This window comes from Carettochelys insculpta, chromosome 2 (assembly GCF_033958435.1).
Source record: "Carettochelys insculpta isolate YL-2023 chromosome 2, ASM3395843v1, whole genome shotgun sequence".
NCBI classification, from domain to species: Eukaryota; Metazoa; Chordata; order Testudines; family Carettochelyidae; genus Carettochelys; species Carettochelys insculpta.
The window spans coordinates 127,739,796-127,766,700 of record NC_134138.1 but is presented as its reverse complement, the minus strand read 5'-3'; the positions used below and the strand labels follow the sequence as shown (position 1 = coordinate 127,766,700).

General features: G+C 43.0%; 2 protein-coding genes across 7 annotated transcripts in view; one reads left to right on the top strand and one right to left on the bottom strand.

Annotated features, from left to right (window-relative positions):
• The window catches only part of LYRM4 (LYR motif containing 4), a 151,366-nt gene extending 139,783 nt beyond the window's left edge, over window positions 1-11,583 (bottom strand). For 5 of the 6 annotated variants that reach the window (XM_074987724.1, XM_074987728.1, XM_074987723.1 and 2 more), the window contains exon 1: window positions 11,354-11,487. In XM_074987724.1, coding sequence (XP_074843825.1) covers window positions 11,354-11,439 — 86 coding nt within the window. In that variant the 5' untranslated portion in view covers window positions 11,440-11,487. Of the gene's footprint in view, window positions 1-11,353 lie in introns of all 6 variants that reach the window. The other variant, XM_074987725.1, reaches the window with a different exon arrangement.
• Window positions 11,584-11,586: 3 nt separating this feature from the next.
• FARS2 (phenylalanyl-tRNA synthetase 2, mitochondrial) overlaps window positions 11,587-26,905 on the top strand; it is a 424,448-nt gene continuing 409,129 nt past the window's right edge. The window contains exons 1-2 of the mRNA XM_074987722.1: window positions 11,587-11,703; window positions 25,448-25,581. The gene's annotated coding sequence lies outside the window, so the exon portion shown is untranslated. The remainder of the gene's footprint in view (window positions 11,704-25,447; window positions 25,582-26,905) is intronic.

Below are 26,905 nucleotides of genomic sequence, written 5' to 3'. Positions count from 1 at the left end.
CCAACTGGAAAGGAAAGTTAAGTGTTATTTGGCACCAGTTGGGAGATTAAAACTTCACAACAAGAGTTAAGGATAAAAGGGACTATTAATCAGGTCTGAACAGTTTAGCAGCCTCCTGTATATCAAGACCAGTAAGTTTCAGTTTGATTAAAGGACGCCTTCCAGAAAGGCATCAAGTCTTGATCTGAAGACACAAGAAATGGAGACTTCAACACTGGCCTCATCTGTTTTTATAATTAATCACCTTTACTGCTAAAAATTTGTGCCCTACTTCTAAACCTGAATTTGTTTGGTTCAGCTTCCAACCATTGTTCTTTATTATGCCTTTTTTCTGCTTGATTAAAGAATCCTTTTGCACCCATTATTCTTTCTTTGTGAAGGCACTTATACATCATAAGCAGGTCACCAAAATCTCCTTTTTTGACAAGCTAAACAGCTTGAGCTCTTTCTGTCTCTCACTGGAAAGAATTTACTCCCGCTATCAAGTAATTTTTGTCTCTCTCCTCCGCACCCTCTCAACTTTTACAGTATCTTTTAAAGATGCAGATAACAGTTATACACAGTATTCCTGAAACGTTCTCACCAATGTAGAGAGACACAAATAGATCACTACTTCCCTTTTATGCATCGATTGACTGAATTAGCCTCTTTTGCCACAGCTTCAAACTGAGAGCTCACACTGAGTTGCTTATGCTCTATCATACTGCATTCTTTTCAGAAACACTGCTTTCCATGATACAGCTCCTCATTCCAGAGGGATGGTTGGCATTTCTTGCTCCTAGATGGATAGATCGGCATTTGGCTGTATTAAGCACATTTTGTTTGAATGAACCTAAATTACTAGCCTGTCCTCACCACCATTTATCACTCCAAAACAAGTTACATGATGACGCTGAAAACAGAGAAAGTCTATGTTGTCAGCGTTCAGTTAACTCAGGGTTATCTTAGTTGGGCACAAGTATCCTCAAAGAAAGTCCGTCCCATCTTTAACAAGTCCTCACTGATTCTTCACTGACACAGCCCACGGTTCTTTATGCTGAAATGCTGCAGGATTCTTTTCCAGTCAACTGTATTAACTGTGGGAGAATCTGTCCTTCAGAGGGAACTGTGGAAAGTCACTGGAGCATTATCAGCATTTAAGAGGCTTTTCTCGATGCTCTCTGCAAAGTAAGTGGATTCGGATCTAAGTTAAACTGGAGCCCAGGCTCTAACTCACACTCCCAGCAGGGTAAATTTGTTTGAACTTAATGTACATGTAAATCTGGGTCAAAGGCTTTCCTGTGTGGATGGTAGGAGCTTATAGACGTGGGTTCCTTCTCCCCTTCTAAAATATGGGCAAGAGCCCTAATTAACTCGGCTATGAAGATGTATCCAAAATCATCAAAGCTAATACTTCCGGTACAGGATGAACTTCTCTAGTCTGACACCCTCCAGACCTGACCAGTGCCGAATGAGAGAACTTGCTGGACCACAGGAGGTCCAGCATTATGACCAACACTTCCACTGAGTACTGGGCTCTTAGAGGGTAAAATAGAGATAAATCGCAGCACAGCACACAGAGAGCCAGGACAAACAAACTTTATGGGACCATGGGAAACTTGGCCAAACCCTTGGGAAGTAGTTTTTTGGCTAACTAATCTCAAACCAGATTACGGATGCTGCTGGACAAGAGTGTGCTGGATTAGAGAAGTTCAACTTGTATTGTGTGTCAACAACTCTTAAGCATTTGCTCATTTGTGACTTTTAAGCCATTCTTCTTTTCATGCCTACACTTTAGAAAATACCACACTGAGTTAAACCACTGCATTTGTACTGTAAATATCCCAGTAGCAAAGCCAACATAGAGTAGTCACAAACTATCACAGGTCAACTCCAAATCCATGGCAGAAGCCAAGGGATTTGGGAGGCCCAGAACCCTTCTGGTTTCTTGTCTTCTTCATCTGATAGTATGTCCTATCTGTACTATAAAGCTAACAGACACATGCTTACATCCTGGCCTTCTAATCAGAAAAAAAAAAAAAAAGAGAATGTAATTCTTGGAAAAGTGCTTTACTTCTAAGATGGGTACAGGGATGCTTAGGAACTTGTTTTTTCATGCTTTAGATCTGTTTCCTAAATAGTTGATTCAAGAGGGATTCAGGAACTGCTGCACATAGCCATTGAACGTTCTTTGCTAAGACCTAGAGGATACAATCATCCTACGACAAATTTTCTAAATTTTAAGATCTGCTGACTGATTATGTATCTACAATAGCTTTGCCTGCACAGGGACACAGCTTTATGAAAACCGGTTTTGGGTTTTGTTTTTTTTTTGGTTTGTTTTGTTACAGCTCCTTACAAAGTTAAGCAGAAGCACATAAAAATAACTTTCTGGCAACTGACTGTCTCTAAGGGCTGCTCGATAATACAGCTGTAAGCTGACTTGTTACAATGCCTCAGTTGTGTAAGTAATGTAAGTGGAGTTGACACAACAGGTCCACTTAAAGCAGGGTCACCACACTGTGCTGATTACAAATGTTAATGTTTAACCCTAAATGGATGAGGCTTAGTGGTTACAGTTAACCAGTGGGGGCTGGAGAGCTTCTTGTCCACTTTGGCGGGAGGCTGCTCCAGCATCTGCAGCATCCAGCATCTGCAGCAGGCCCAGTCCAACTGCACCACAGGCAGGGGCCCTCCAGCTGCGCGGGAGCAGCCCCGGCCCCTGAGCTCCCCCACCCCCATTTAATCAGTTAACCTAATCTTTAATTAATTAATTAAATGGGATTTTATATCCCTCATGCTGACAGAAGATGCTCTTCCACTGACCTACCTTACTGTTCTTGGGGGGTCCAGAGGAAAGATCTCTGCCATCAATTTGGCAGATCTTCACCAGTCCCACTAAATTAACACTGCTGCATCAATCACAGCAGTGCCTACCTAGCTGTTAATACAGATGGGCCCTGAGACACTATTTTCAGTCCTTGTTCTTTACTACTTAGACCAAGACTGGTAGAACCATCCTAGCTTTGAGGGTCTTTTACTCTTTAAGCACAGTATTCCTTGAAGGTTCCCTCTATGCTGAAGTACGCAAGGCAAACTCCTATAATGTTCTGGGCACCTTTCTTTTGTTGTGCTTTGATAGCTGTTTTCAAGGTACACGACCTTGTTTTTTTATCAGGAAGCCTTAAGACTATATGGCATCTGTTCCACCAAAGACATGCTGAAGTCTTGAGCCAGCAGATGGACCACTTCAGTGTAGCAGCTGGTATTTTCCTCAAGAATGTGGGCAGTGACAACAAGAAGAATCATCAGTTCTCATTTTGCTGCTGAGGAAAACTAAGGATAGTTTGAAGAGTGGACATTCTCCTACCCCCATCTCACTGAATAGATGCAACAGGTTCTGGTGCAGAGTGGGATGACACACTAAGGACTAGTCTATACCACTATACTACACTGGAGCAGCTGTTCTGATGCAGCTGTCTCATTGCGGTGTGTCTAGGAAAGATGTGTTAGGCTGTACTGATGGAAGAGTGGTCTCCTGATAGCATAATTGCTCCACCTCAATGACATGCAGAAGCTATGCTGGCAGGAGAGTATCTCCTGACATAGTGCAGTGTAGACACCATAGAGTGCACTGTGGACACTTACATCTCAATGTAACTTATGTGACTCGGAGTGTGTGTGTGTGTGTTGCTTTTTCACATCCCTACGCGATGTAACTTACAGTAAAGACTTAAGCTGTCGTGTAGACAAGCCCAGAGATAATTTTTCCTTTTTTGGATATAGGTGTGTAACTTGGGATTTACATTTATCAGATAATAGGCACTAACCAAAGACAAATATAACATAAAGGAACCAATAAGCAGTGCCCAGGAACAACACTTCTAATAGTGGAACTTTTCTAGTATCACCCATAGAGGTTAAAGAAAAATGCTGCTTGCTTCCTTAATGTGGTGAAAATTGGAATCTACAGAGAATGACAGACATAGACGTACACTGAAGGTGGTCAGAGTGGATAAATAATTTGTCAGTAAAAATAGCTTAAAAGGTCATATTTTTCCAGTGTGGCTAAACTCCTTAGACTCTAAACGTACATGCAGAGAAATAAGGGGGCTGATATAATACTTATCGTTATTTTGAGTTTTAAGTATATTTGTAAATTTACTGTAAATTTAGACATGTGACACTGACTACTTCATTTAACTTTTGCTTTTAGATAAAATAAAAAAATAACTAAACAAAACATATAAAGAAAGAAACACCATATACATGACAAAATTCAATGTTCATTATGTGTAACACGTGGAAAACAAAAAAAATCTGTTGAAGATACAAAAAATCTGAACCCACAGGAATTACAGATTTCTGTTTTCTCAAAATAATACTATAATAGTTACTGAAATCTGTTTCTTCATGATTTACTGATAATGCCAACTCATCCAGTACCCCCAAAATACACAAACCTGGGGAACGAAAAATAACACCACTTCAAATTTTTGAGAGAGCACGAAAGGTGGTGTTCCAAAACACATGCACATTTAGCATGTATAGAGGATGTGTGAAAGTTTGACATGGGGCTGTTTGCATTTCCAGTAGTACTCATTTAATATCTTGTTCTGGGAGAAACACAAGAATAGAGAACTGGTAGACTCTTTCACATTAAGCCAGATATCCTCCAAGGTTTGTCACAGCAAGGTATAGTTCTTTTCCCAATTTTCAGATTGAGATTTAGAGGGTAATGGAAAGCAGTAAGCCTCCTAGAAGTAATCCTTAGAAAGTGGCTTTTGTTTCCATATTTAAGTTCTTGTAGTAGTGAGAGAGTTGAAAGAGACCAATTGTCCTCTAACCCTGCATAAGTCTTTCAATATAACCACTAAAAACAGAACTGAGAGATGGCGGTGTCCAATATTTTTTTGCTTACGAAATTGAAGTCCAGTCTATCTTGTTTTATATCTTTATTTTTTGTTAATCCTTTTTCTATAAGTATAGGTCTGGTTTTGATCATGGGACATGAGTTTTCTCACAGTGATTCCAGAAGAGAAATTTGTAAGAGTGGATGCTATAATCATCTTAATGCATTAAAGTGTGTCTCGTGTAGATGCAAAGGTTGCATTTGTTCCTCCTAAAGGGTATGGATATTGTCTTAATGTATTTAAAAATATAGAGGGAACCATACGACACGCCTAACTTTTTTCTATCTTAAAGTAGGCTGGTATACACACAGAGGCTATTTCTACACTACAGAGTGATATGGAGTTTAAGACCTTTACCCCGATTTTAGCAAGGGCCTGTCCTCACTGTAAATTTGATCAGCTAGATGCATAGTGCACTGAAATCGAATTACTACTGATATCATAATATCCTAGTAACCTGATGGGTGTAGCACTCACTTTAAAATTTTAGCCATCCAGGGGAAGTTTCCATCAGTGGCCATGAATTTCAGGGACTGGCAGCTGCCCGGGGAAAGTCTCCGGTGGCTGACAAAGTTGGGGATAGCAGAGCAGCAAGTGCCCAGAGGCAGGGACTGGGCCCAGACTTGCCCTCCAATGGATCATCATTAAAGGATTTAAACTGTACTCATTCCAGTGTGGCAGCTGTTTCTCAGGCTCCCTCTCTGTAATTAACCCCTGGCTCCCCATTACCCGTAGGCAAAGAAAGTGCCATTGAAAGTTGATTGGGAGGACATTCAACGTAATGCCTGTGGGTACTTAGATGTACATTTCTAGATTATGGATTGGGTGCAAGAGAACAAATTATTGCTCCGAGAATCTTTTTTGCCAGGCAGTCTAAATACAGATCCAAGACTCTCCTCTAGGCGCGCTGGGCAGAGGGGCAGGTGGTGGGTCCTGCCACAAGTTTTCAAGGGCTCCCAGTGGCTTTAAGAAGGGCCAGAGGCAGGCACCATACAGCACTGATTACTGTGGCGAGGGAGTCCCCTGGGGCACCTGGAGGCCTTTTTGGTCAATGGAAGAAAAAAACTTTGTCATAAGAGTGACTATTCTGTGAGAGCAAATTTTTGTATGGCCTTGATCCAAAGGCCATTGAAGGCAATGTAGTAGATCTACAATTACGACAGTTCTCCAAGTAAGGCTTGCAGCAACCAACTGAGCTATAAATGATTTTATGATACGTTGCCTTTTCAGCGTTGTGCTCGTGTCTACTACTTATACATACATTTCCAGGTTTTGCAGCAGTTGAAAGGATGAAAATTCTTCTTCTGAGGGTCTCCTTTTCCAGGAGGTCTAGAGACCTAGATCCAAGCCTGGGCTTGCTGGTAATAGGGGTAGGTGGTGGTTCCTGCCCCAGACTGTCAGTGAGCAACCAAAGCAACCATAACTGATTCAATGATCCATTGCATTTTCAGTGTTGTGACCATGTCTGCTTAAACATACATTTCAGATGCAAATCCAATCACTTCCCAACATAAGAAGAATGTGCTGTTTTATTAGAAAGGCCGCCTGCAGTGTCTCTGAAAAATTCAGAATTATGTACTCTTCAATTGTACATACTTTCTAGAATTAACTCTTCTAAGTAGAAACAGACTTCAAGAAGACCATATCACAGGATCAGACCAACACTTTGTATGCTGAAAATTTATGCTTGAATTAAGACAGATGTGCCTCTGCTCTTAGAATTCAATGATGAATGAAACAACACTAGCCTACACCTTTTCAATTCTACTGCCCTCCATTTGTGCTAGGTGAGTTTCCTGAAATAAAGCCACTTGGTACTTGATTTGAGGAAAACCTTCTTTTGGAAGGCTGATTACATTCCAGGAGCATAAACTATGAAGATTCATGGCACAATTTTAGAAGGTACATTAAGAAATATAACCTTTAAGATACATATTTCCACTCTGAGATTGTCAAACCACATCGTTAATAGATGGTCTGTATTCATAAATATTAAATATTAGTTAGTTTTGAATGACTTTATACCTTGAATAGAACCTCTGACAATATCAGGCATACAAGAAGATCTATCGTTAAATGTAATGCTTCTTCAAAAGCATATTTGCTCTTGAAAACACAAAAAATTAACAGATTTAAAACAAGCTAGTGTGGGCATGTTCATTTGATGGCTTCAGTTGCATTTGCTCCTTCCTTGCTATATTATCTAAAAATAGTCTATAGTCTAACAGATATGTTGTGAGTAAAATATTATCTTGTAAATACCATTAGGTGTTTTAGAAGATGGATCGTATATTCCTATGCACAGACGACTGTATGTATACTTACACATATGTATACACAAATAGATGCACATTCATCACATAGAAGTTTACAAGTGATTTGTTAAATATAAATTAGTAAAAATCTTAATATGAAAAATACAATATAAAAATCATACTCAAATGCCCTGCACAAATTGAATAAAAAATAGTGCATTTAAGATTGAGGTTGCAGTTTACAAGTCAGGAATGTTGACTGTTCCATGGGACCTTTGGTCTGTCTCTCCACACAAGTTGCCATGATCAGTGCAGCTAATACCGCAGTCAGTAGATTGTGATATTCACTGCAGCTTACTGTTAAACTGTTACTCTGTTGTTACTCTATGCATTGCAGTATTACACAGTTGCTATTGTAGTGCTCAGTTCCAAAGGAGATCAACCGAAGAGTTCAGAGTAGCTCACCATAGGGACATAAAAGGTGAACCAATTAATTGGTAAGCATTAGACTTACCAGAATGCTTACTGGATAACCAGTTTACCAGACTACTAGCCATGCCAGTCTATAGCAGTCCTGTCCATTGGGAGAGCCAGCAGGAACTAGCTGTGTCAGAGCAGCAGGTGGTGCCATGGGGTAGGCTGGCAGGACCCCAGTTGCACCAGAGTGGCCCCAGTAGGCAGGTCGGACCCTGGTTATGGCTGCTCCAAAGCACCCTGATGGACAGGTGGGACTGCAGCTGCACCAGAGCCACTCCACTGCGGAAGTGGGACCCCAGCCCTGGCTCTACCAGCAACCATTAAAATGGGGTTGCCACCCACTTTCAAGTCCAAACCCACAGTCTGAGAACCGTTAGGAGCTGAAAGCTTATATAAGTGAACATTACCATACCCAGAAGGATGCACAGGAACACAGTCTGATTTTTAAACTCATCGAGGTATGCTTTTCATGATGGAAAAGAAAAACATTTGCTATTTTTGGTCAAATCTGATCTGTCTTTAAAAAGTCTGCCAAGCTTCAGAGGAGGTTTTGCAAAAACTTGCGGCGCCCGCTGAATCCATAGGGTGCTTGATGCTGTATCTCTAACAGTCCCCCTCAGGATTTGTTTATGACATTAGATGCAGCCTTCTTTTTTGCTAAGCTCCGCTGAGAAGTTTGGAAAAAGAAATTTTGTGGTCTTCGTAGGTCAGAGTTTCAGCTTTTCTGGCAGTGTTCGTTCACATTACTTTATCATTACATTTCAGCAACTGGAGGACAAGTCTGGGTTTGCCAGACTCCTGGGCATTCTATAAGTCATTTTAGTATCTAATGGGAGCAGCTGGGGTCCAATTTAAGTATGTCGGGGACCAGCTTCTGAAGAAAACTGATAATATCCTTCCACTCCTCCTGCAAACACACCATGTCCTTTCTCCTCCCAGCACTTCTGGAGTGCCATGAATCAGCTGATTCACACCCCATCCACATTCCTCTCACTCCAACAGCTGCCCCCCCCACGAATTTGAACACCATGCACCAGCTGATTTGCCACACTCCAGAAGTCCTTGGAGGAAGGAGAAGGAGATAAGTGCCAGGACCTCACTAAGCAAGAGGCATTGGGTGTGTGCAAGCATAAAACCTGATGAAAATGCCCTCAGGTTGCCCACCACTGCTCTCATATGCATCTATAACACAGCAGACTTGAAAATACTAATTATCTCCTGCTATTAAAACATAGCCTACAGATGCAGGCTCCAGAGTACGCCACAATTTTTTCTGTTGTACTCTAGAAACAAACTTTTTCATTATTATTCCCAAATCTTTAAGTAGTGAGTTCAGTAACTAACATTACCCTTTACAGTGATGGCTGAAAAATAACTGTTGGATTGCAAGAAGTAACTATGATATTAAGAAACCAAGGACAGACTACGCTTTTTTTTTCTTTTGGGGGGTAGGGGGAATTACATTGCCAGACTGTAAAATAGGGAGACAGTAGCAGGTGATTCATACTCAACACACCGATTCATAAACAGTGCACGTTCTTTAAAAAATCCTCCCACTAAATCCGCACATTAATTTAATTTTTGCCATTTTGTCCTTCAGGATAAACGTAACTATTTAATAAAGACCTGAAGTTTGTGTTAAAACACTACACCAGCACATTATGTGAGCCCTAAAGATACTGAGACTATCAACATTAATTTTAGTTACCTGCTCAGATACTGAGGGGTGTCATAAAAAAATAAAATAAAATGGTTTCCTTGCTACAAGATGGTCACAGTGGTTCTGAACCTTTTCAGTCACATGGCACACTTCAATGCGACAATTCCATGACACACACACTTTTTTCATGCTGCTTGAGCCACAGCTGGCATGGGGTTGTCAATTTCTCACCCCGGTGGCTCTTTACAGAGCCCTGGCGAGTGAAAACTGATGAAATTTCACAGCACATTTGGACAGTTCTCAGAGCACACTGCTTTAAAACCACTAGTTTACAGGCAAGTGCTGCTGTTTACATACTGTGACAAGCCATTATGCTTGGTGTTTTCAAATTGATGACTATATCAAAAATTATTTTTACAGACTATTTTCCATTTTTACAGTACAGTAAACCCTCGATTTAACAGACCCTGACATAATGGACTTTGGAAATAATGGACCCTGTCTGCCAGTCTCACCACCCTCCTCTAAATAAATGCCGGAGGCTAACCCAGGCTGCCACAGAGGCTGGAGGAGTTGCTGGAGTGGCTGGAGCCACTGGGGCTGGAGGAGTCACCACAGTGGCTGGGCCATGGGGCTAGAGGAACTGGAGTGGGGGAGGCTGCAGTTGCAGTGGGGTGCAGGAGCTCTCCTCTCCCAACCCCATGTGCGTTCCCGGCCAGCCCTAAAGGCCTGCAATGGCACTGAGCAGCAGACATGGTGTTGGAGGCTGCTACCCACTGACAAGCTAGGGGATGGCCCTGCTCTACCTTTGTGCAGGTGGCTCAGAGCTGGGGGCTGGAGGAGCCGCAGCACTGAGAGCTGCAGGAGGCGGAAGGAATCAGGCTGGCATTGAGCTCCTTTCCTGGTAATTGGGGGAGGGAGATGGAGGTGTGAGGGGAAGAATAGGGCAGAAGTGGGGAGGGGAAGTGGGTGCAGAGAACAGGAGTGAGTGATGGGCTGGGAAGGTCAGTGCATCATTTGGATATAACTGACTTTCGGCATTAACGGACACCCCTTCCCCCCATTAATCCATTAAATTGAGAGTTTACTGTACTTGGAAACAGACTCATAAAAATCAAGACCTTTCACTACAGAGAAAAATGTTATCTTTATGTGAAAACTAGCAAGAATACAATATAAATGTACAACTTACCATAATTTCCACTCTTTAAAACGTTAACAGGAGGGGGATACTTTAAAGTAAGAGGGAATGGAACTGAAAGTCTTACCTAAAATAAAGGAAAAACTCCAATTTACTTCATGTCACCACTGCTATACAGTCTTATCAGTGCTGCTCAAGGGCAGCCCTATGTATTTAGCAAGCATACTACTAGCCTGTTCTTCTGTATTGACCTAGAGATGCCTTCTTGGTGGATTGCCAGGGTCTGTGGGAACTGGCACGTGACTCTCATAAATGCCATTGGGGGAGTAGGGAACAGCCACATGTGCGACATTTAGGGGGAAAAAAGTGTCTTAAACAATGTAACCCAAATCCGTGCCCTGACTGTGGAATACAGGAGGCTCAGGTGCACCTGAGAGAACTTGGCCTTTGCTTCCTTGCAATGCCATACAGACTGACCCCACGCCCCAGCACAATTAAGTGGCCTCGCAAGAGAAAGTGGTTTGAATATCCCGTGCTCAGGCAGGAGGAAGGAAAAGGAAAACCTGGTCCCTACATCCATCCCACCAGAACGGCCTCGCTGGTTTAGACCAAGGGTCCATCTAGCCCAGGATCCTGTCGTCCACCAGAGGCCAATGCCGGGTGTCCTGGGGGCTGGGGGGAGGCACAGACCAGGTAATCTTCACGGTATCCCTCTCCTGTCACCCCCTCCCTGCAGACGAGGGGGGCGCAGGAGCAGGGAGGAAAACAGGCCCCCGGGGACCCCGCAGAAGGACCGGGCCCCGGCTCTGGCCGCGCAGGAGGCCGACAGAGGCTGGCCTGTGCCCGGCTCCCGCCCCCACGGAACACAGGGGAGGCCCCGACCGCCCCACGCCAGCGGACTGCCGGGCCCCCGCCGGGCGGGCCCCACCTGTAGCCGTAGGCCGCGAAGCGCTGGCTCTCCCGCAGCAGGGCCCGGTACAGCTGCAGCACCTGGGCCCGGCTGGACGCTGCCATGTTGCCGGCACAGGCGGGGCCTCTCGCCAAGGCCCCTTCCCCCGCCCGGTCGAGCGCGAGCCTGCGCGCAGTGCGGCCGCCGCAGCCGCGTCCGGGTGCGGGGATCCCGGGGCGGGGAGTCGGGGCTTCTGCTTGCGGACTCCGCCTCGGCCGCTGAGCGCCTAGCGCCTCGGGCCCGGCTGGCGGCCTCCGTCGGCGGCGCGTCAGGCGGGGCTCGGGCAGCTGCGGCGAGCGGGCGGGCGAGCGAGCCAGCCGAGGGGGATGGTGAGTGGCGGTCGGGTGGGAGCCCGCGGGGCCCCAGGTGGGAGCGCGGTCTCCTGCAGCCGGGCTCGAGGTAGCCGCTGGAGGGGCCGAGGCGCTTCCCAAGGTCGCTGCCCCTGGCGTGGTTCCCCGCTGCAGCTCCGCTCCTGGCGGCCCCGGGGCTGGGGGTCACAGCCTCCCCTGGGGGGCATTGAGGGGCTGCTTGGGGCTTGAGACATCGATTACCCCGTCCCGTAGGGTTAACGATAGCGTGTTCCTGGGTGAGCCATTTAGGGACGGGGAGTGTTCACAGGCTGCGCAGGGACGTGTTCAAACCAAGACCCTTAACTCTGCCCCCCGAGGCTTAAAGCAGGTCCAAACGGCCTTAAGTGAAAAGTGTTCTGATGGGAAATTAGCCTAGTCTGGTGTCCTCAGCACCATGAGCCAGCTCTGGCATAAATGTCACATCTTTGGCCTTTTTGCCGCCCCCCCCGCCACATGATTTTTTTAGCCATTTTATAAATTGTAACTCCTCTTGAAATTCTATTTCAAGTTGCTGCTGTCCAGTACATTCATGTCTAAAAGGTCAATGATTAATTTTAACAAGATTTTGCCAAAAAACTGGTTTAAAAATCTCAAAGTTGCATGGAAAACTGGTCCCCTCAAAATGGAAGCTTTTAACATTTTCCACAAGTGTTAATCTTTTTCAACCAATTACAAGTGCACTTTCTTTTTCTGGGAAGGAAATGTCACAGAGTTTGCTAAGTCCTTAAAAACCAGAACAATCTGTCCCATGCTCATTATCAATCCTGCAAACAAAATACTGAAAAGAGACTTTCCCCTGCACATTCTTGGAGTTCCTAAAATGCCCATTTTTTACACTGCTTATTTATTAATGCGTATCAAATTTACTTGTGCTGTAACTCTGCTGCTATTAGTCTTGATCAACACAGATGGGAGACTACAGTCAGGCTCATGAGCTTTGTCAATATTGAGGAAATTTTCCCAAATAATTAAGCTGGCTTTAAATTTGGTTCAGCAAGGGCCTAAGTGTGCAAACCTGATAGGTATGTATTAATGTTTGCAGGATTGAATCCTTACTCAGTTACTTTCAAATTCTCTCAGTTAGAACTAGGCTTGCATTGAGAACCATGCAGGTGATCCCTGTGCCTACCTGGAGTTTCACTGACCAAAGGTGCTGGCTTGAAGTGGTTTCCATCTTATACAGGGTTTTCAATTTGTTCAATGGCGCTCAACACCCTCACCAGTGACCTCAATGGGAATGTGTCTCTGGCTCTCAATGCAGAGTCAGTGTCTTTAAATGGCTTGTGATAGGCTTCTCTGTCACTTATTTTAAGGGTACCTCTCAAACAAAACAGAAGCTTGCATTTGGAAAGGTGAACCTAATTAGACGTTTAGAATTGTTAAAGTTAAGCGCATGTCTTAAGGTAGTGGCTTTCAGCTGTTCCAGACTATGTACCCCTTTCAGGAATCTCATCTGTCTTCAGTAACCCCCAAGTTTCATCTCACTTAAAAAAGACTTGCTTACAAAACCAAACATAAGCATGCAGAAGTATTGCAGTGTACTGTTACTGAAAAATTGTTTATTTTCTCATTTTCTCATATAATTATAAAATAAATTGGAATACAAGTATTGTACTTCCAGTTCAGTATATAGGGTAGCATAAACAAGTCATTGGCTATATGAAGTTTTAGTTTATACTGACTTCAGTGGTACTTTTTGTGTAGCCTGTTATAAAAATAGACAGATATCTACACATAATGATGTACCCGAGGAAGATCTCTCCATGTGCCCTTCCCCTGGGCTGGGTAGTAGTACGGCAATAATCTGAGGTTTTGTGCTGTTAGAAAGTTGGCAACCTGAAATGTACGGTTGGCATTATAGTTAATATCACACTGATATGACTGGTTTTTAAAAAATATATTACGAGTATGGATTATTTGGTATAGCAGTGCATCTAACATTACAGTCTAGCATATGGTATTTAAATAGTTTTCAGGAAAGGTGTGTTTGTGGTGCACCATTTTCACTTAATTGGATCTCCTTGTCTCGTACCTCAACTTCTTTTAAACCAACTTCCCGACTCCCCGCATGTTCTCACCACTGCCTCTGCATTATCATTGACATCCTTCAACAGCTGTATCAGTCTGCTATCCACTCCATATAATTCCAACACCGCACAAGTCACTTTCTGATCTATACTGTTAAATGCGTTTTGAAAATCGACGAAGCAAGTGTATGCATTTTAGTTCTTTCCTTGAGCTTTCTCCACTATCAGTCTGAGTGCCAATATCTGCTGTATGGTACTTCTATCTTTTCTGAACCCCACTTGCTTGTCTGCTATATGTTCTTCTATCTGTGATCTTAATCTCTCAGTCAGTATCATCATCAGCATCTTACCTAGATGACTCATTAGGGCAATCCTTCTGTAGTTCTTGTACTCCAATGTACTGCCTTTCTTGGGTATTGTCACTAGCACAGATCTTGTCCATTGCTTAGGCGTCTTCCCTTCTTTCCATGTTATATTACATAGTCGGTGTGTTTCCTGAATCATGCTTTCTCTGCCGTATTTGATCATCTCTCCCGTGATTTTATCATTTCCAGGGCTCTTGTTGTTCTTTAGTCGTTTCACTGCTTTTTCTAATTCCTCCTTCAAAATATCAGTCTTGCTCTCGATGCTGGGGGGAGATATCTCTTTCAATTCTTCAATCAGGCTCTCTGAGACACTCGGGTCCAACTGTGTTTTGTATAGATTGGTGCAATATCTCGTCCATCACTGCACAATCTTCTCCCTGTTCATGAGCACTTCTTCATTCTCGTATTTGATTGCCATCTGCTTCGGTTGCCATTTCCTATTAATATTCCTAATTGTCTTATACACCTCCCTAGTCTTACATTCTCCATAATACCTCTCTATAGCTTCACATTGCTCCTCTAACCATTTCTTCTTATCCTTTCTGGTTGCTTTCCTTATCTCATTGCATTTCACCCTATATGGCTGTTCTGCCATCTCAGAGACATCTCTTCTGATCTTCAGCACCCTCTTCTCTTGAACCAATTTCAGTATCTCCTGGGTAATCCATTTCTTATTGATCTTTTCTTCTTCTGGAACAGTCTGCTCAATTGCCTCTTCTATAGTAAGGCTATCCCTGCGACTCTCTTAACTAGGTCTTTCTCTGTGGCGATATTCTTAACCTCTCTTCGAGCGCTGCTCTGCATGCATTCCATGTTTCTTCCTCACACAGCCTTGCCACATCTCTTCTTTTCTTAAACTGTGTCTTACATTCTCTTTTGAGTTTTATCTTGATGTTTGTGATCACTAGAGTGTGGTCTGAGTCTGTATCTGCTCCATGGAAAGTTCGGCACTGCTGTACTGATGTTATCCATCTTCTTATCAAAATCATATCTATCATGTTCTTGGACTTCCAGTCATTCGATCGCTACGTCCACTTCCTACACTCCTTTTGTTGGAATCTTGTGTTGCAGATCACCATCTCATGCTCTGTAGCAAACTCTAGCAGTTTCTCACCTCGTTCATTTCTTTTTTGATATCCAAACCTTCCCATGACTCTCTCCCAACCTTCGTTATCTGTTCCAACCTTCAAATTCCAATCTCCTCCGATGATCAACACATCTTTCTTCAATATCTCCTCCACAGTCTTTGTCAAGTCTTTATAGAATAGCACAATCTCTTCCTCCGTACCATCTCATGTGGGTTCATACACCTGAATGACTGAGGTGTTGAACGGTTTTGCTTCAAATTGTGTGACCATCATTCTTGCACTCACCGGTTTGTATCCTAATAAAGCTCTTCTAGCTGTTTTGCTAAGAAGGAATCCAACTCCTGCTTTGTGCTTCGTTTCATTTCCTGACCAAATGATTTTGCAGCCGCGTATCTCTCCTGATCCCATCCCACGCATCTCTGCCGATCCAAGTATATCATATCAGTTTCTCTCCATCTCCTTCCAAAGCAGCTCTAATTTTCCAGTTGCCCACAGTGTTCAGATGTTCCATGTTCCAATGGATAGCATATGTGTTAACTGTAATTTTCTTTTGGTAACCAACAGTTGTTGAAGCATATCAATGATAATGCGGTGGCAGCAGTGAGAACATGCAGGGAGTTGGGAAGTTGGTTTAAAACAAGTAGAGGTATGAGAAAAGGAGATCCAATATCGCCAAGTATCTTTATCGCACATCTGGAGAGAGTGACGGACAAGATCAAGGAGGAGGTAGAAGGGATATCTGTGCACAGGAAAAGAATTAACAACTTGAGGTTCACAGATGATATAGTTATCATTGAGGAAGATGAAGAGAAGCTAGCGAAAATGGTGCAGGTGTTAAACAAAGAAGGGAAACGGTACGGCCTGATTATGAACATCGATAAAACAAAAACTATGGTATTTGGAGATCAGGAAATGAGAAGGAAGATCAGTGTCGATGGTATTGAACTAGAAAATGTAGAGAAGTTCACGTATGTGGGGAGCAACGTAACATATGATCTGGACTGTAAGAAGGAAATAGCGACTAGTATAGTGAAAGGAAGAGCGAGTTTGAAGGCGGTGGATAAGATCTGGAAAAGCAAAGCAATTAGCTTAAGAACAAAGCTGGGCATCTTGAAAATGTGTGTATTCAGCAGCATATTGTACGGATATGAGACATGGGTGATAACAAAAGATTCAAAAAGAAGAATATTGGCTTTCAAAAGGAGTTGTTATAGAAGGATTCTGAGAATAGGATGGATGCAGAAGGTCACCAAGGAGGAATTATCTGGGAAGATACAGCCGAAAGAGAACCTGCTGCAGAAAAGCAGCAACGAAGGGTCCTGTGGCACCTTATAGACTAACAGAAAAGTTTTGAGCATGAGCTTTCATGAGCACAGACTTACTTCATCAGATGCTGGTCATGGAAATCTGCAGGGCCAGGTATAAATAAGCCAGAGCAAGGCTGGGGATAACAAGGTTATCTCAGTCAGGAAGGGTGAGGCTTACTACCAGCAGTTGATCTGGAGGTGTGAACACCAAGGGAGGGGAAGCTGCTTTTGTATTTAGCCAGCCATTCAGAGTCTTTGTTTAAGCCTGAGCTGAGGGTGTCGAATTTGCAGATGAATTGTAGCTCAGCAATTTCTCTTTGGAGTCTGGTCCTGAAATTTCTTTGCTGTAGGATAGCTACTTTTAAGTCTGCTACTGTGTGGCCTGGGAAATTGAAGTGCTCTTCGACGGGTTTTTGTATATTGCCATTTCTGATATCTGATTTGTGTGCATTTATTCTTTTACGTAGAGACTGTCCAGTTTGTCTGATGTATATAGCAGAGGGGCATTGCTGGCACATGATGGCATAAATTGTATTGGTAGATGTGCAGCTGGATGAACCCAGGATGGTGTGGCTGATCTGGTTAGGTCCTGTAATGGTGTTGCTGGTGTAGATATGTATATAGCAGAGGTACCACTAACTCAGCCAGCAATTTTCTTGTGAAAAGCAAACAAGCAATTTAAAACAAATTTAATTTTTCTTTATACATAGCACATTCTAAACATTCTTCTTTGTTAAGAAAATTAAAATTATTCCAAGAAACCTTTAAAATTGTTCTACAGAAAGGCAATTAACTGAACTTTCATGGTCAGCACCATACTCCTTGGTAGCTGTAGTTCACAGAATGAGGCTGTCTGTGTGAATCAAGGTAATAAGAGTAGATGAAATAGAAGAGTTTTCTTGTCACTGTGCCATATATGTATTTCAATCTGGGAAGCAGGGACACTAAATAGACATTAAAGTGAAATTTTTCCATTTTTATTTTCAGATTTTTTAATACCATTCTTCCTGAAGTTCTCAGAGATAACCACACTTTAAAAGTAGATTTACAGGTTGTAACAGTGATGACTTGATCTTCATCTAGTTTCCTTTCAGTCAATGGAACTTTGATTCTTAAACTGTGGGATGTGGTCCCTCCTTTAGGTGAGTTCAGAGAAATGTTGAGGGGTGCATCTTTTCAGCCCCTGTGAGAGGTGAGGAGGAAGAACTGCCCAGCCCAGCTCCATCCCCAGCTGCAGCTGCACTCCATCCTCTGCTCCTCCCCCACCCCCCCCAGCTCTCCCCTCATTTTCTCTCCAATCCCAGGCCAGCTCCGTCCCTAGCCCCAGCTTTTCCCCCAACCTCAGGCCTCCCTCCACCTTTGCCTTCACCTCAAGTTCTACTACTGAGCCCACTTGGTATCAGTGACTGGGCAGGGTGTGACGAGATTCTGTGAGGGGTTACAGGGGTGTGACAGGAAAGCAGGGTTGCCAGATGTTCTGTTTTCAACCACAACACCCAGCAGCATTGGTTAGTACCACCAATTAGGCCATTAAAAAGTCCAGTTGGCAGTGTAGTGGTGTTAAGGCAGCTTCCCTGCTGGCCCTGGCTCCACCCAGCTCCTGAAAACAGCTGGCATGTCCCAGGAGCCCCTTGCGCACAAGGGTGATCAGGAGAGCTGCCGTGTGTTGCCTCTGCCTTGAGCTCCAGGAATTGTGGTCAATGGCACCTGTGTGGGCAGCGCACAGAGGCCCCTGTGCCTTGGAACTGGACATGCTTCCTGGAACTGCCCAGAGCCAGGGCAGGAAGGGAGCTTGCCTTAGTCCTGCGGCACCGCAGACTGGAAGATACTTGAGTTAAGTGCTGCCTGGTGCCTGAACTCCCTCCTGCACCCAACCCCCAATTCCCCATGTTGGAACTCTTGTCACCCTAATTCTCTCCCAGTGCCTGTACATTCCTGCCCCAGAGCTGAGCCCCCTCATGCACCAAAACTTCCTACCAGAGCTTGCACCTACTCCTGTACCCCAAATTCCTCATCCCCAGTCTCACTCCTGATACTGACAACCACAGCTGGAGCCTATACCCCTCTTATGCCCCAACACCCAGTCTCAGCCCAGTGAACATGAGTGAGCAAGGGGGGGAGGGCAGATGGAGTAAATAGGGGTGTGACCTTGAGACGGGCAGGGCCTCAGTAAAGGGCAGGCCAGAGAATAAGGCAAGGCTGTTTGGTTTTGTGTGATTGGAAAGTTGTCAACTCTATAGGAAAAGTTTGGATACTGTTTGAACTAGAGGTTCTCTTATTAATCTCCAGACTATGAAAAAATAATGAGGAATAAGTCAAAACATATTAAGGGAAACCTTGTTTACAAAATCTCTGTCAGTTTGAAATCTAATCTACTCAATAATAATTATTTTAAAATAATTTCAGGTACTAGTCATGCACCTAAGTCCAATTGATAATTATTGTGGTTTTACAACCTCCTGCCCTGTGTTTAACATATTTTTCTTTCTCTTGCATCAGTATGAAAACCACATTTCTATGCAAAACAAACAAAGACAAAGCTGGGGAAAGCGATACACCCAGTGCAGTCAACTGCAAAAGTAAACTAAAAGAGAGTCAGTTTCTCCCCCTTTTATTTTTCTTGCTATACTAACGGTAGATTGCTTGAATCAAGCAGTAGGAAAAGTTTCAGACAGTAGTGTGATTTCTTTAAGTTGATGGTGGTGTTGGATGGCGTGATTAATTTTATAGATTTGTTTTACTCTTCTTGCAAGCCACATATTGCACAAAAATAAGTACTGCTTGTCTTCAGCATATGAGCCCTGATTCTTATGTTACTCGAATAGGACCAGGACTGATTCAGTTGTGTGTTGGTATAAACTATGCTTTTGCTTATTTATAAGTTTATGTGCAAATATGATGGAAAATTTAATAATTGCATAAAAGTTTAGTGTGAACAACTAGATTTTCTAAACATTAATTGATAAATTGATGGCATATTATTTTACAACTTATTTAGACAATGGGCTTTGCTGCTGATGATCAGGTTTGGAAGCAGGAAACCTGGTTGGCCCTCTCCTTGCCTTATATCTTAAGAAAAATGAGCTATTTGAGAATGATGTAATAACTTAAGCATCTGGCATACTTGATAATATTCTAAATCTGTGGTAGCAGAAAAATGAATTTGAGCAAAATACCTGCAGAGACTATAGAACTGTGTGAAATGGAGCAGCTGTTACATTCTCCAGGGCATATTTGCAGCTTTGTCATATGCTGCCTAAATTATTCTTTTCGGTGTATCATTTCAGCTTTATGACATGACACTCAACACTTTGAGAGAGCATGTGCTTTCCTGTTATATTGTTATTCATGTTGATTATTTTTCTTTTGGGTTGGAATGATAATTGATTGTCATGATCTTATCATCTTTTTAATTACTGTTTTTCAGCTTCTAAAAACTTGATAACCTTTTCCTTCCCCCTGCTGCTTTGATTCTCCTTAATCTTCATAGCGCTTGCTCATTGAGAACAATGATAAATAGTGCCACTCATATTTAGGTTCTGCCCTTGTTTGGATTCTGTACAACCCATGGAAAATTAGGAATGCAAATGAGGGATGAATCTGGCTCTCAGCCAATATTATTATAGTTAATTATTATTTAAAAACAATTTTCGTTACCCACAGTGGATAGGATTATTTCCCTGTAGGAAATGGGTGTTCTGAATAATTCTGTTTCTAAAGTTAGTTATTTATTTGTAGTTCCTGGGATTGTCTACAGAACCAAGCTGACGCAGGGGGTAGCTTTTAGAAGCAGTTAGGCAACTTAGAAATGCCTTATAATTTCAGTGGTAGTTTTGATACTAAATTACATAAGTATTTGTGGACATCCCACCTTAAACTTTTTACAGTGGAAGAAACAACAGAAGAAAGCTCTTCGTGTCTCTAATCCCACAGGAGAAGTCCTATTTCTATATGAATCCCATTGCAGGATGCTGATCAGGTATTAAGATAGTTCTCCTTGCTCACCGTGTTTGGTTCTTTTTCTTCCATTACATCATTAATAACAAGAAAAGGTATTGATTAAATTACAGACTTTTGGGAAGAAAGGAGGGAAGGCAGGCAGGCAGGAAGGAAGGAACGAACAAACGAAGGAACAGCTTTTTGTGACTCTATCACCAACAAAGATCAGAGATAACAGAGATCATTTAGGGGGAAATGGCTAGATCAGTGGTCTGCAACCTGTGGCCTCGGAGCTGCATGCGACACTTTAAAGACTTTTTCGTGCTTCCCAACGCTATAATTGAAAAGTTAAAAACAAAACAAAAACCTCTTGATTATTTTTGATAAAAGGTGAATGTCTAACAGCTGCAAAATGAACAAATCATATCTAAATAGCATGCAATATGTGATCTTGAAATGTTGGATAATTCTGCCTAGTATCCTCCAGAGAGAGAGAGAGAGAGTTTGGGAGTGAAAATAGAGAAGACAGTGATACAATCATGTGTAAATTGTGAGGAAATATAATATGTTAAAAGCTTGTGGATGTCCTGAAGTAGACATGTGTCACATTACAAATCATTATATACTTACAAAAAAGTACGGTTTAATGTTATTTATTAAGGACTGTCTCGTATTCATATGCATTGCAGTTCTTGACTTACTGAGTTTTTCACCGAATGGGAAAAAATGGCTCTTCTTGTTATTTTGGTTGCCAGCGCCTGGGCTACATAGTTCAGCAAGCTGTTAAATTCAAAAGTTACTATAGTATGTATTATTTTGGTGTGCAGTGTTAAACTTTAAGAGACATTCAAAGCCGGTAAATCAAAAACACCTGACTTAGATGCTGGCTCTAAAGACTAAATCACCCACCAAGTCATGTAAATAGTCAGCTGTTAAGAGTCTTCCTTTTTTATTTCTTAATTATTGTGTAACGTGCTGGGTCAGACTGGTGGTCCATCTGGTTCAATTTACTGAATCCAAAAGTGATGAGCTTCAGAGGAAGCTGTGAGAAATCCCACAGTAGTCAGATGTGGGAGAATATTTTTCCATGAGATCATCTATTTCAAAATATCCTCCATAAACCTAATCTTTAAAGATTGGATTGTAGTCTGAAACAAGAGGCTTTATAGCCCTTTTTAAAATACTGGCATTTGTGTATTGGAAGATGTGGGCGGGAGCTTAGACTCCCAGAGTCCGTGGCCCGGCCCCATGATTTTACTATCAAACCCCCATCTTTGTTTCTTTCAAGTGATCATATGATGAAAATTGAGCCTTTGAAAGCTTTTACCAAAGTAGATTTCCCCTTGGCACAAGCATTTCTGCAAGAGATTAACTGGGTCTTGATGTCTGTTGCGTGCGTTGTAATCCTTGACAGAAAAATGCTATTAATGGTTTTGTGGTTAAAGGATTGGATTGGAATTCAGAACATCAGAAGATATAAAATGGCATATCTGTAATGTTTGCATGCTGAATTTGTAGTAGCTATGCCAAACGCCAGAAATACCACTAATGGTAATACAGTAAACCTTCGATTTTTACGGACCCTGCCTAGTGGACTTCAAGAACAGTGGACATCTGCTGCCCTCGCTGCCTGTTGTTCCCGAGGTCTCCTTAATCAGGACCCTTAAAATCCTAAATCCCCCCGACCCCCACAAAAAAAGTTCATTAGGCGACTTAGCCAGAGCTGCCAGAGCCACTGCTGCTGTGGCTAGAGGAGCTGTCGCTTCCAGCCGCCACTGCTCGAGGAGCCATGGCAGCTGGAGCCTCCATCATGGCCAGGACTGCTGGAAGGAGCTGCTGGAAGGAGCATGTGGCAGCTCCAGGAGAGTTTCCTTCAGTCCGCGATGGAGGCTTCTGCCACAGCAGAGTCTCCACCTATGGCAGGGCTCCAGCCAGCTCCGGTGGCTATGCTGGAGTCTCCAGCCACGGCTGGGCTCCAGCCACAGTGGCTCCTAGTGCTGCGGTGGGTCCATCAGCCCCATGTGCAGCAGCGGCTCCAGCCACGGCGGCAGGCTCCTACGGCTGCTCCAGCAGCAGCGGTGGTTCTTTCTCCAGGGGAGGTGAGTGGCCAGTATTTCTGCTGGGGAAAAGGAGGACTGGGGCTGGGGAACTCTGGCAGGGGTGGGTGGGAAGAAAATGCTTGGATTTAATGGACTTTCAGGTGTAACAGGCACTCCTCTTCCCCTACTAGTCTGTTTCTTGTACTGCTGTTTTTTCAGATATTTTGGCGACATGGACAGCTTGCAGGAAATGAGGTTATTGTTACCGCATGGGCATTTCGCACAATAAAATCTTATTGACAACATAATGGTAGAAATTAGAGAAATACTAGGCTTGCAGGGTGTTCTACTCTCTCACTGCAGCAGTTCAGAACTGTCTTTTGCGTTTTACTTTTTTAGTGTTCTGTCCAGTAATAAATAATCTTCCCTTTCCTTGAGGAGAGTATTTTCCAGTATAACAGATTTTACCGATAGGAAGTGCTTTTTGCTATTTGGCCTAAACCTCCTCATTTGCTAATTTCATTGCATTAGCCCTAGTTATATCTTTCAGAGGAAATGTATAAATGATTTCACTCTTCAGAGATTTATGCTTATCTTATTTGCCTGTAGTTGGCATTCGTGCAAGCTAACATATTTAGTTATTTTAATTTTTTTCTTCCTAATTTAGCTGTTTTAGCATAGAAAGCAAACCACGGTTCTGGAAAACAAGGAATGATACTTTAGTTCAGAGTGACTGCATTTTGAATTTTTCTGTGGCTCGAAGCCACCAGTTTATTCTTGGCTCACTCACGATATCTGACCAGGGAGGTTAATCTTTAAAAAGATCACAAGTCTTTAAAAAAATGCTGCTATGATTGCAATTTTTTTTTCAAAAAAAAAAACCTCTTGTGGAAAAACATTGTTCTTCTCAGCTTCACTTTTTGCCATGGACGTTACTGATATGTTTCTCTCCAGGCTTTTGTCCTGTTTGTTGCCATCCATTTTCTATAGGTGTAGTCAGGGCTGATGAGTTTCAGTGAGTATCACGCTCTAGTCTGTGTGTTCCCAAAGTGTGTGGGGGAGTGCTGGGGGGGGCGTGAAGAAATTCAAGGGGGCACGAGGCAACCAGCCCCCCCCCCCCGTCAATTTCTCTGACCCCAAGAAAGAGCCCCATGCTGGGGTTGCTACCTCCTTTTTTGCAGCCCTCCAACTGTCCATCTGACCCCAACAGTCTTCAGCCTGGAGCTCCCCCCCCGAGCCAACAGCCCCTTCTCCACCTTTTCTTGCACCCTGATTCCCTCCCAGAGCATGCACCTTTCACCCTGTCCCACACCCAAATCCCTCATTCCCACCCCAGAGCCCGTACCTCCTGTCTCAACCCAGTGAGAGTGAGTAAGGGCTGGGGACAGCAAATGTTGGAGAGGAGGGGAATGGAGAGGACGGTACCTTAAGAAAGGGGTGGGGTCTTGGGGCTTGTCTTGACCTTTAAAAAGTGATTTTGGGTGTAAAAAGATTGGAGACCGCTGCTGTAACAATTTCATACCACAAAATGTGTGTTTTTTTTTTAACCTTTTGAAGCGTAGGGGTACAAATTAAATTTTATGTTAAAAGTGGGTTGGATGATGGTAAAGAAGAGGTCAGGGAGTGTGAGGGTTTCTGAAAAATCAAAAAGTGGGCAGGATGCCAAAAAGTTTGGGAACCACTGCAAGGGCGGGCTAGATATGGCCCGCAGGCCAGGCCCAGTGTGTGGTCTGCCTCAGGCACAGAGCAACCACACCTTGCTTTGTGTGGCTTCCTACTCCATGTAGCTATCTGCCTCAGATGCTGGAGGAGGGGAAGGCTTTGCATGCTGCTCCCACTCCCCTGCAAAACCTCTGAGCTCCCATTGACTGTTCTCTGGCCAATAATAGCTGAGAAATGTTGATGGGGAGTGGGGGCAGTCCACAAAGGCAGAGAGTGATGTGTGGAGCAGGCAGCAGTTTTCAACTACCTGGGTCTGCAGCAGGCAGATAAGTCTGCCTCAGGATTCTGCAGGGCTGCTGACCAGGAGTCACTCAGGTAAATCTTGTGGCTAGAGCCTGTCTCTGGCACCCTGAACCTCCCTCCCCCAATCCTTTGGCCCCCCTACCCTACATAAACCTAACCCTCTGCCCAAACTCCTGCACCCAAACTGCATGTAACTCAAACCCTCTGGCCCTCCTGCACCCATACCTCCCCTCAGACCTTGTCCTGGGTAACAACCCCCTCCTGCCCGAGGCTACAGCCCAAGTCCTTGCATCCCAGGTTCCTGCCCCAGGTCACAACCACCTACTTCACCCAAACTCCCTCCCAGACCCCACACCTTCTCCTGTACCCCAATCCCTTACCCAAGCTCCCTTCTGTGCCCAACCTCCATTACAGACCCCAGACTTCTTCCGTTAATATCATGGAAGAGTCCAGCCCTTGACCACTTTCCAAATTCTTGGAGTGCCCCCTCATCAAAAATTACTGCCCATCCCTTCTGTGGTCGATTCAGTGATTCTGTAGGCACACTAAACAGTATTGTGCCCACTGAAAATGAGAAACTTAAAAAAGTCTCATACTTTTCTGTCATCTGACCCACAATTATTTTCTGGGTTTCTCCCGGCTATTTGAAGCATGACAAGGAAGGACAAAAATCTTCATTGAAAAAGTCAGAAGGATATTGTATTCCATACAGTCTGAGAATTGTAGTAGTCTTACAGCAGTAACGTATTTTCAGTCTTTGTGGAATTGGTATTCTTTGACGATTCTACTCAACATGACCTTCCATGGGTGAAATGCCTGTGATCATAGAACTTAGTGCATCTGAAGTCATGACACTGATGGAAGATGTGCAATTTTGCAGAAGTTCCTGATGGTCTAGGAAATCTCTCAGAAGCAGCAGAGATTTGTGGTAATACTCTGTGTGTTCACTATCACCTTGACAAAGGCTAACTTTTTCTTTTCTTTTCTCTGTAGGCTTTTATCCACAAGGAACACTTGTATCTCCACTGTTCTGAAGTAAAGCCAAGACTGGAACAGTAGGTCTACCAAAGAAAAGGAATTACGAAGAAAAGGAATTAGAACTGAAAAGAGAACACCTCTTGATACAAGTAAGCGCTTCACACAAAAATTGAGCTTTCTACAGCTCACCTTCCTTAACTACCAGACATATAGGATAAGTATGCTGGCTTTTAGGCACACACTTTTTTAGCTTCTTCTTTTAAAATAGAAAGACGTGTCTTCATATTTGGAGGATTAGGAGTCACCAAAGACCATGTCAGACTCCAGCCTTTGGCCTTCATGTAGAGTTAATGGCTTCTTCATCCCTAATACTTTATTAAAGGAGATAGTGGGATTCAGGGTATGGTTGGTACCAAGAAACTACTAAGGGACAAATTCTGCCACTTGTATACAAACTGTGATTTGTATCTTTCTCATCAACGAGACCTATTAAAATCAAATTATCTACTTGAGGAATAAGTGACTCCCCAACACAGGAAAGGAGAGCAGAATTTGTTTCCAAGTGATTGACTGATAAACCATAACAAATACAGCCGTTAGAATTTAATGTAGGCTTTTCTAGAGAACATTGGGGAGAACTGAGTCTTACTGCTTCAGAAACATTATGCTGCTTTTTTTTTTCAAGTAAGCTTTCAAGATCTGTCTTGATATAAGTGTTTGACATTATACTTGTTTTGTTTCCCCTTGCTGCTTAGAATTTTTCTTCCTTAGGAGTTTTATGCAATTTGCACACTTACTTCTTTTTGTGTCTTTTGGAGATGTTCCCTTGTGATGCATCTGTATTTTCTAGAATAAACAAAATCAGATGCAGAGTGCAAATAATCATTTTTTTTAAATTTTCATCCAGGTTTACAAAAAATATATATATATTTTATTTTTTTCATTTGTTGGATCTGGAAGGGTATTTATAGTGCTTCCATCAGTAACGTTTTGAAGCATAGTATTTAAGCTTATTACTTTTTCTTTTAATTTATTGTAAAAAGGTGTCTTTCTAGAAATGTTGAGATTTGTTCACTTTTATTTTAATTTACGAACGGTTGTCATTGGGCACTGAGCTATTAAAATTAGAAGAAGACAGGTTCCATTCCTTGTGGAGTTCATGTTTTGCATTGGGACATATACCTCATACTGATCTCAAAATAGGACATGACCAGGAAATGGTCAAATATCTACTCTGTTCAGAGGTTATTTTAAATATGAATAGCTACATGTTTTTTTCATTGGCACGCTCTCCTCAGTAACTTATTATTATTGAGAAAGTCCATTATGAACAGGGAGGGTAATGCTGCTTGGTGTAGAAAAATGGGGTGGGAGTTTGTATATGTGTTTTGCTGTCATGTTTACAGTTTTCTCTTCCTTCCCCACCTAGTCCTTTTTTCAGGAAAGCTGATGACATCTAATCTGTCTTTCTTG